Here is a 10,061-nt window from a genome sequence, read left to right as displayed (position 1 = left end):
CTAAAAGTTCTCACTCCAGTTGGAGGTCACACCTGTGCTTCTAACCTTGGAGTCGGTGAAACCAAGTTCTATCATTCCATTGCTTCTACTTTGTAAAAATAACCATATTCTGAGCTTCCTTATCTGTCATATTTTAATATAAAGTATAAAAGTATGTAACAGTGCCTGACACGGGAGTAACTCATCATTACTGTGATCTGATTTGTTGGGGTATGTGTGAGAGAGAGAGAGAGAGAGAGAGAGAGAGAGCGAGCCAGAGAGACGCCAGGGGGTGGGGAAGTCAGTCAGAGAGAGAATGACAAAGAATGAAAGACAGAGAGAGAAGAAGAAGAAGAAGAAGAAGAAGAAGAAGAAGAAGAAGAAGAAGAAGAAGAAGAAGAAGAAGAAGAAGAAGAAGAAAAAGAAGGAGGAGGAGGAGGAAGAGGAGGAGGAGGAGGAGGAGGAGGAGGAGGAGGAGGAGGAGGAGGAGGAGGAGGATTAGTTCACGTGGAGTCCAGGGGGCAAGCTCAGAAACTGTTCCTCAGACACCATCTATAAGCGTTTTGGTTGAGGATTGGTTCTAATGCTTTGAAGTAATCCAGCCCCCAAAATTGGTTATCTGTGTGTCCAAATGCTGAAGGTCCTTGTCCCCAGTTGTTTTTTAATTGATCAATAAAGAGCCATCGGCCAATGGATGGGCAGGTAGACTGAGGTGGCACTTGGAGATTTGCTCAAGTGAGAACCAGGAGACTGGAAGGAGGCAGAATCCCCATGAGAGGGCTGGAGGACGGACCAGCCATGTAAGAATTCGGGAAGTGGCTCGCTCTGGTGGCCATTTTCTCCACCTGAGTTTTGGGTAGCAGAGATTGACACAGAGGTTAAAGGATGTTAACTCCAGAATGCTGGAGGGCAGTGTTTGATAGTCTAGTCATGGGAAGGATTAAGAGTGTCCAGACATTAAGCTACTTAAGGCATAATAAAATTAACTGGTATGTGTGTCTTTTATTGGTGAATCCAGACAGCTCTTGGGTGGGTCCATGCATGTGACCCATCAGTAACACAGAGCACTTAGGTGCTGCAACAGGTTTTTTTAGACAGTGTATCTCACTTGCCCTTACATCCCTAGGGCTGACTGGGCAGTGATCCCCAGGGTCCCCTTCTCTCCAGCTCTTGAGCTTTGGGGTTCTCAGCAGGCATTACTATGCCTGGGATTCCACATGTGAGTTCTGTGGATCAAATTCAGGCCTTGATGTTCTCAAGAAAATTACTTCACCAGCTGAACTCTCTCCCCAGACCTGGTCATTATGTATAAGGATTAACTCTGCTTTTTTTTTTCCAGGGTAGCACAAGTCCAGAGAATCCTGCCCTTGGGAGACAATCTGTTTAGAGCTCATCTCTTCTACTAAGCACTACGTGCTTTGCTAGTCTCTTCATGGCTGCCTGCATCTCCTGGTTCCTGAGTGTGTAGATCATGGGGTTTAACATAGGGGTCAAGACCGTGTAGCTGATGGACACGGCTTTGTCCAAGGGATAGGGACTGAAGGGCCTGGAGTAGATATAGATGCAGGGAATGAAGATCATAGACACCACGATGATGTGGGTGGTGCAGGTGGAGGCCGCCTTCCTCCTCGCCTGCCCTGAGTGTGACCTCAGCATCACCAGGATGACAGTGTAGGAGATCAGAAGGAGGAGGAACCAGATGAGGACCAGCATCCCACTGTTGGAGATCATGAGGAGCTCCAGGAGGGAGGTGTCTGTGCAGGCCAGTCTCAGCACTTGGGGGACATCACAGTAGAAGTTATCCAGGACATTGGGGCCACAGAAGGGCAATGGAAGCATCAGAGACAGCTGGACAATGGAATGGGCAAAGCCTCCTACCCAGGCAGCCACCACCAGCCCCACGCACAGCCTGGTGTTCATGATGGAGACGTAGTGGAGGGGCCGGGAGATGGCTATGTATCGGTCATAGGCCATCACAGAGAGGAAGAAGACCGTCCCACCACCCAGGAGATGGAAGAAGAATATCTGTGCCATGCAGCCCTGGTAGGAGATGGACTTGGTCTCATGAAAGAAGTCCACCAGCATCTTGGGGGAGGTGACTGTAGAGTAACTGAGGTCTATGATGGCCAGGTTTCGAAGCAGAAAATACATAGGCATGTCTAGCCTTGGGTCAAAGGTCACAGTAACCATGATAAGAATGTTTCCAACCACAGTAGTGATGTAGACACACAGAAACACCACAAATAGGAGTTTCTGGAGTTCTTGAGTCTGTGGGAAACCTAAGAGAATAAACTCTGACACCCATGTGATGTTCTGGGGTTGCATGGGGCCCTCCTCGTGTGCCTAGAGAGATAACACAATGTAAAACATTGTGAACAGTCAGTCAGGTTTTGAGGTTGTTTTGTTTCGTATTTTTGGGTATTGTTCATTTGTTTGGTTTTGTTTTTCTGTTCTGCTTTTTGCTTTGCAGGATCAGGATTGAAGTGGTCAAAGTTATTCTAAGGTATGGCTTGGCAGAGCTTCCTAGGAAGATAAAGACATTGCAAGTCCCTGCTGACTTAGTGCCCTGACCTCATCTGGCATTGTATCATAGGCATTTGTAGCTGCAAGCTCCCTATTCCCCTGGACCACAATGTCTTTGGAAAAGGGTTTATTTCTAACTCTTTTTCATACCTCCAGCATCCAGCATATGGCCTTGTAAAATATACAGCTTTCACAAATCTGCTTGAAACAACTGGTGAGCAAATAAACATATCATTACACACCTGGAACCACGGGCCCTTTCACATATGTGCATAAATCATGAGAGGATGCAGAGACTAATGACTTTAGGTAAACAGACACCCATGGCAGGAGTTTGGAGGGGGAAGATGTACAAGGTCCGTGTCTGAAGAAAGAGAGGTGTCTACTATAAGAAATTGTGACTCCAGTGGTGGTGGCCCACTCCTCTAATCCCAGCACTTGGGAGGCAGAGGCAGGAGGATCTCTGTGAGTTCGAGGCCAGCCTAGTCTGCAGAGGGAATTCTAGCACAGCTAGAGCTACACAGAGAAACGCTGCCTTGGAAAACCAAAACCCAACACCCACAACAACAAACCCTGACACAGTAAAGAAACTGGGGTGCACAGAATCAGATGTAAGTGGAGGAAGAGGCAGGCAGATGATCTTGAGATCTTGAGCTGGGATGATTCAGATGGCTTGTATTTTTCTACTTCTGTGCTTCTCTGATGGTGTGTGTGTGTGTGTGTGTGTGTGTGTGTGTGTGTGTGTGTGTGTGTGTGTGTTTGATATTGAGCAAATATCAGAGAAGCTCAGGCTAAATACAAATCTTCCTGAGACTCTCATACTGTGTATTTAAATTGTATGCAAATTGTATGCAAATGTTCCATAGCCGCATCATGCTAGGCAATCTTCGTGACATTTAAAATTTTTAAGTGTGGGGGTCTGAAGGGATGACTCAGCAGTTTAAAGCCCTTCCTGATCTTATGCAGGACCCAAGCTCAGTTCCCAGACCTCATATTGAGTGGCTCAGAACAGCTTGTAACTCCCGCTCCCAGGGGACTTTCAGGCCTCTGTAAGCACTGCACTCATTCATACACATGCAAACCCACACACAAATAGAAACATAATTACAAGTAAAATTCAAGTATGGCGAGTGTAGACAATATCAAACAGAGTTCTCTCTAAGATTATCTACATCTACGAGGCACAGCAAGCCCCTAAATACTGTCATGTTAATCATCAGGTGACATTCTTTATCCTCAAGTGTCTGTGTAAAAGCAATTGCTCGGGATGGTTCCTCTGCTTACCCTGTGGTTTTCAGAACTCTCAGCACAGGCCCATTTAAGCAATGCTCCCTGGAGGCAGGAGGATCTCTGAGTTCAAGGCCAGCCTGGTCTATAGAGTGAGTTCCAGGACAGCCAGGGCTACACAGAGAAACCCTGTCTCAAAAACCAAAAGAAAATGGCTATGATACAATACTCCTAGATGTAATATATAAGGTTTATTTACAATGTATCAAATCCACAAAAATCAATTATTCACAAATGAAAGTGCATACCATTGTTTCTCACTCCCAAGTGGCAGCCACACAATTACCTGCTAGTATAAATGGATTCCCTTCTGTTCCTGAGAACCAACCACGATGACCACACCTGTGGCAAACGCTGAGTCCTGAGACCAGTGGATGCCACTGAGAGATTCAACTTTTGTCTTTTAAAAGGTATTCAGGGCTTCTTATTACCTATGGGAAAATAGTTAAGATTTACCTACAATTCGCCTACCACTCAAGAAATTAAAATTAAAATATAATAAGAGAAATTCGTTTCTTGGATTATCGCATTGGTATTGTTTTAAAACGTGGACTCCTCAACACTGTGAGAGTTTAGAGAAACAGAAATCATTGTGGTCCAACTATAACTCAAAATATAAACCACACATGTGTTAGATTCTCTCCTAGGCATTTGTCAGAACAATAAAAACTAATTCCAAAAATATAAGAGTACACATTCCCCACAGCATGCTTATAAGTTGATTAAACCAGAAGCAGTGTAAATAACCGTGTACAACACGTTACTAAAACAAAACATGACATCTCCATGTGATAAAATTCTAGATGTGATAAATTCATGTTCTAAAATGAAATTTGATTATATGGGATTTTCGTTTATTATATATTGGTATTATTTTAAATAAATAATTACCAAAACATTTTTGGTTTTTGAAACAGGATCTCACTATGAAGTCCCGGCCTGGATGTAAATCAGGCTAGCCTCATACCTGCCTCCTGAGTGTTGGGATTGCCAGCAGAGGTCAGTGTCTGGCTGACATTTTGTTAAAATGTTATAAGATCAGCATGGTAGCAGTAGTGGCTAGTGTTTATATCCAGTTGAAGGAAATGATTGCATAGATATATATTTCTTCTCCTTTACTAATTTTTCTCATTATATATATATATATACATATATATATATATATGTATATATATATATATATATATAATGAGAAAAAAATATATATATATATATCACAATAAGAACCTAAGGCTTCTTGGCATTGCTGAACACCAGCCCTGTCTGCTCAGTCCTGTCCTGAGGAAAGATGGCCTGAGTACAGAAAGGAGAAACCTCAGAACACCAACAGGAGAGGAGCGGGAAGAGGAGAAGTGGCGAGAGGGGAGGAGAGAAGTGTGTGTGTAAGACACACACACCAAGCTCTGCGAAGAAAGAACGGAAAACGGCAAGTTCCCATTGTAGAAGCAGCCATTTCCCTCCGCCTTCCAGATTCTCACACACACTTCCCAGGGTAACCTTAATGGCCGCAGCCAGCCTCAACCTTTCTCCCAGCAGCCCTGTTGCACGAGGTCCTTGCCTGTCCTTATTGGTCTGTGCTCATGCTCACTCCTTTTTCTTCAAATCCAAATTTATCTCTGGCTCTCCTGTCTCTTCTCCTAGCTCCTCACCCAGCCAGGCACATATGGATTCTGCACATACTGTCTTTATAGCAGAATGACTTTTCCTTTGAAATCGCTGACCAGTCATTCCTCCCACCTGACTTACTGTGCTGGGCTCCCCAGGAAGGTTCCTGCCTCCGGATTGCATTCCATTTTAATTCACACTGTAATGCATAGTATGTAGTCAATTTCTCAAGAGATATCTTCCCCATCTAATTCAAAATGTCTTCTGAAGAATTCCAAGGCTGTTTATTGTCTGCAGGAAAGAACTGGCATTTAAACAGAATTCTAGGCGTGTTCTCACATCTAGTCTAGAGAGTGTCCCATCTCTCTAGAATAATCTGCCACCTTAGTAGTAATTACAATCATTTGTTGTTATGGTAACACTCATCAGTATTTATTTACAGGGTGTTTTCTGTGTGTTGGGCACTATGGTAAATATTTCAGAAGCATTCTCTTATTCAGTGCTTATAAAGTATAGGAAATACAATGAATTATCTCTATGCATAAGTAAACTGAGGCTTCCCAGGAGTAAATGACCTCCCCAGGTCACACTGAGAATGACTAGCAAAGCCAGATCTAAATTGGCCTCAGAATCTGCACCCAGAACTACCGTTCTCTTCTCTCTTGTTTTCCTCTAAGATGCCTCAGTGTCAATGGAACTGGGCCCCTCCAAGGTTCCTCAGGTGACAGTGCCCCATGTGGATGCTGTCTGGTCCTACTCAGCCATCTGAATTATACCCTTTTCCAAAGGTTTAGGAGTCTCCATGTTAGCCAGGTAGTGGTGGTGCACGCCTTTAATCCCAGCACTTGAGAGGCAGGGGCAAGCGGATTTCTGAGTTTGAGGTCAGCCTGGTCTACAGAGTGAGTTCCAAGACAGCCAGGGCTACACAGAGAAACCCTGTCTTGAAAAAAACAACAAAAAAAGAAGTCTCCAGGTCTTCTAGCAGATTGCCCTGTGTCAGTATTTTTCCATGAGAATGTCTCCATCACCTCATGTAATATATATATATATATATATATATATATATATATATATATATACATATACATATATATATATAATCTTAATATGTGGCCAACATGCCCTGGAAGCTGAAGAATGGGGGACTAACTCTGGATGAAGGGGCCTGAAAAGGAAGGCAAGAATCCTAGTTCCTAACACATGGGTGTTTGAGAAAGCTCAAGCATTGCCTTTGCAAGTCACCATTTCTCCCTAAAACACCTAAGAACCTTTGCAATGCTTTCTCCACCTATAGGAGCAAGAGAGCGCTCCTTGAGAGCTCAGAGATGTTGCAGATGGGAGGAGACATGAACACAGGTGGGGATTCCCAAGCACTTTCTGTTGTTACTCTGTGTGTCCTTTGTTGCTCTCAGGAAATCAGTCTACATGACACCAAGAGATGAGAGGAAAGATAACTGAGCTCACCACACAGGGATGAACCTAGCATGTGACCACCCTTAGAGCAGTAATGGGTGGAGTAGACACTGATTTAAAAGCAGGGACAGTAAAGCAGAAGAGTGGTCATGGAAAAGGAGTGAAAATCTGGTTTGAGTAGGAGAGTGGAGAGGCAGGAGGAGGGAGGTGGAACCAGAGAAGATTAAAAAGGGAATATTAGAGAGTAGGAAGTGAGAGAGCTGCCTTTTCTCTCCGTGTGGGAAGAAGTTGCTGTATGGATGTGGGCGTTGGGAGAGAAAACTCTATATTTTGCTTTTCTTCCCACCCTCTATCCTAAAATTTCCCCAACATAAATCAGTATAGGCAAAAGTCTTAGTTCCAGATAAAACTAACTATTCTCTAAATCTCCCTCTTCCTGGATTCTTGACCAGTGACTTCGCCATACCTTCTTTCTCTCTGCCCTATGCTGGTCTCACAGCAGGTTTTATCTGGAGTCTCTCAGCCATGACTCAGCCACGGGAAGGACCCTGAAGCCACCACCTACCTCCAGCCCAAATGGCCAGGGAGACACAGAGCCTTCATCTTCTATCCATCTTTCTCCTACAGATCCATTCTCCTGTCCGTCTCTCGGGCCAGAATTATTCTTAAGAAGGACAATTCCTCTGGGGACAAAAGTTTGTCTTGATTCTTGGAGTGAAGATGGGCTCAGGCTGCTGAGGCAGAGGAGCGATGGGAGTTATTAAAAAGTCCGTGACCTCTTGCATCAGAGGAAGGCAATCATTGAGAGGCTGTCTTGGGGCCAGGGCTTCAGGATGAGAGCTCACAGGGCCAACAGAAGAGTAAGAGGCCCTAGGGGAAGGGAATCCTAGAGGGGGTTTACAAGGGAAAAAAAAAAAAAAAAAGCGCCCTGGGGGTCAGCACCATGGACAGCGCCAGGGTGTCCAGCTTCTCAATCACTGTCCCCAGAAAAGTGATCAGTGTCTTAAGACACTATCCAAGCCATCCTCTCTACAGACTGAGCCCCAAAGCCTTTCTCACCCGTACTCCTTCATCTCAACTTACAAACTCTTCTCTCAGCCAGAGTGAATTACTCATTGTAAATTGGCCACATTCACTCTCAAGATGTAACTCCAGGGTCTCACACATGGCAGACTAGCATGCTAGACTGCTCTAGCATGCAGGAGAGTCCCATCTTTCCTCTCACTTTCAGTTTTGAAGTCTCTCACTTACCTTGAACTCTTTCTACAGCCCAGGTTCACTTTGAACTTACTATCTTCTTGTCTCAGACTCTCAAATAGCTAAGACTCCAGACTTATGTCACCATGTTCAACATACATTTATTATTTTATCTTTTTAACTACTAAGTTTTTAAATGTTTTGACTATTTATCTTATGTATATGGGTGTTTTACATGCACGTATGTCTGTGCACTGTGTATGCCCAGTGCCAACAGAGGCATCAGATCTCCTGGAACTGGAGTTAAGACAACTGTCAGCTGCTGTGTGGATGCTGGGAATCAAACTCAGTCCCTCTGGAAGAGCAGCCAGTTCACTTAATTGCTAAGCCACTTCTCCAGCTCCCTTTATTCACCACTTTCAAGTGTACAATTCAGCCAGGCAGTGGTGTTACGTGTCTTTAATCCCAGCACTTGGGAAGCAGAGGCAAGTGGATCTCTGAGTTTGAGGCCATCCTGGTCTACAGAGTGAGTTCCAGGACAGCCAGTGCTACACAGAGAAATTCTGTCTTGAAAAACCAACAACAAAGTAAAACTCAGTGGGGTTTAGTGTGTGTATACAACTTTCTGTGGCTTCATCACTAGCTCCAGAACATTTCCATCACTCCCCAAAGATACCTTGTATCTATTAGCAGCCATTATCCTTCTGTTCTCCTAAATTCCTGGCAACCACTAATCTGCTTTTGTCTCTGTGGATTATCCTGTTCTGGATATTTCATCACTGGTTTTGTATCTGGTTTCCTTTTGCTTGCTTTCAGGTTTCATCCATGTTGTGACATGCATCAATACTTTGTTCCTTTTCATGGCTGAAGTATATTCCATTGAATGGATATACCACATTCATTTGTCTATTTAGTACAAGTATTAGACATTTTAGCTGTTTCTACTTTGTAGGTATTGTGGTTAAAGAGCTAGGAAAATTCATGAAAAATATTTTATATGGAAATACACTTTCATTCATCTGGGATGTATATCTGGATATGGGATTGTTGGGTTTTATAGACCGATCTCTGCTAACATTTTGAAGAATAGCCAGGCTGTTTTACAGAATGCCACTCTATTACCTACCAGAAGTGTATAAGGATTGTATTCTCCACATCATTATCAATACATTTTTCTATCTGTATCAGTTACTTTTCTATTGCTGTGATAAAACACCGTGACTAAGGAAACTTAAAGAAGAAGGAGTTTCCTTAGGCTTGTAGTTCCAGAGAGTTAGGATCCACAATGCTGAGCAAAAGTTTGGCTGTAGGAAGTTGAGGGCTCACGTCTCGAACTGCAAGCAGGAAACAGAGAATAAACCCAAAATACACGAGTCTTTAAACTCCCAAAGCCCACCTCCAGTGACTTACTTACTCCTGCAAGGCCACACTTCCTAAGCCTTGCTGAAACAGAGCCACCAACTGGGGACCAAGGTTCAAATGTCTGAGTCTCTGGGGCACATTACTCTTTCAACCCCTCACACCATCTGACTTTTTGGTATAGCCATCCTTGTGAAGATAAAATGGTATCTCATGATTTTAATATGCATATCCTCAGTGATGTTTGACATTTTATATGCTTACCAGTCATTCATAGATCTTCTTTGGAGAAATACCAATTCAAAAACTTTGTGCTTATAGCACTTGGTGTGTTTTTGTTCGGCTGTTGGACAAAGGCCAGTTGGACAGGTGCAAAAATAAGATCCTCTTTTGCAACCCAGAACTCATTGTTCAGTATGAGTTTTGGTACATACAAGAAGGAATATTAAGAACACAGGTACTATTGATGAGGCTGGTTCTAGCAATATCCTACACATATATGTATGTATATATATACACAGACAGACAGACAGACAGACAGACATATATAGTTTATCCTATAAAGGCAATGTGATAGATGAATATTCCTTTCTTTAAAGGCTTGTCTTGATTATGAAATAAGAATTGGAAGATACACACAAATGGATGTTTCAGTTGTTGCACTGGCATTTCCTTCATAAAGATTAGACTTCTGAGTT

General features: G+C 43.4%; 1 protein-coding gene and 1 non-coding gene across 5 annotated transcripts; one reads left to right on the top strand and one right to left on the bottom strand.

Annotated features, from left to right (window-relative positions):
- Positions 1-956: 956 nt before the first annotated feature.
- On the bottom strand, positions 957-7,559 carry LOC117711399 (olfactory receptor 4D1). Of its 4 annotated transcripts, none has more exons than XM_076936054.1 (4): positions 7,373-7,559; positions 5,527-5,685; positions 4,076-4,220; positions 957-2,322 (listed from the first exon to the last, which is right to left on the bottom strand). In XM_076936054.1, the coding sequence occupies exon 4, from the start codon at positions 2,302-2,304 to the stop codon at positions 1,363-1,365; it is 942 nt and encodes a 313-aa protein (XP_076792169.1). In that variant the 5' UTR covers positions 2,305-2,322; positions 4,076-4,220; positions 5,527-5,685; positions 7,373-7,559; the 3' UTR covers positions 957-1,362. The 4 variants fall into 4 exon arrangements, with proteins under 4 accessions (XP_076792169.1, XP_076792168.1, XP_034362917.1 ...); XM_076936053.1 differs by having other exon boundaries at positions 957-2,502; positions 5,536-5,685; XM_034507026.2 differs by having other exon boundaries at positions 5,536-5,685; positions 7,373-7,558.
- Positions 7,560-9,682: 2,123 nt separating this feature from the next.
- LOC117712210 (small nucleolar RNA SNORA40) lies at positions 9,683-9,810 on the top strand. The gene has a single exon (XR_004607269.1). It is a non-coding gene; the product is annotated as a small nucleolar RNA SNORA40 (small nucleolar RNA).
- Positions 9,811-10,061: the final 251 nt, after the last annotated feature.

This window comes from Arvicanthis niloticus, chromosome 6, assembly GCF_011762505.2.
Source record: "Arvicanthis niloticus isolate mArvNil1 chromosome 6, mArvNil1.pat.X, whole genome shotgun sequence".
NCBI classification, from domain to species: Eukaryota; Metazoa; Chordata; class Mammalia; order Rodentia; family Muridae; genus Arvicanthis; species Arvicanthis niloticus.
The sequence above is the reverse complement of the archived record's forward strand: the minus strand, read 5'-3'. Positions and strand labels throughout refer to the sequence as shown.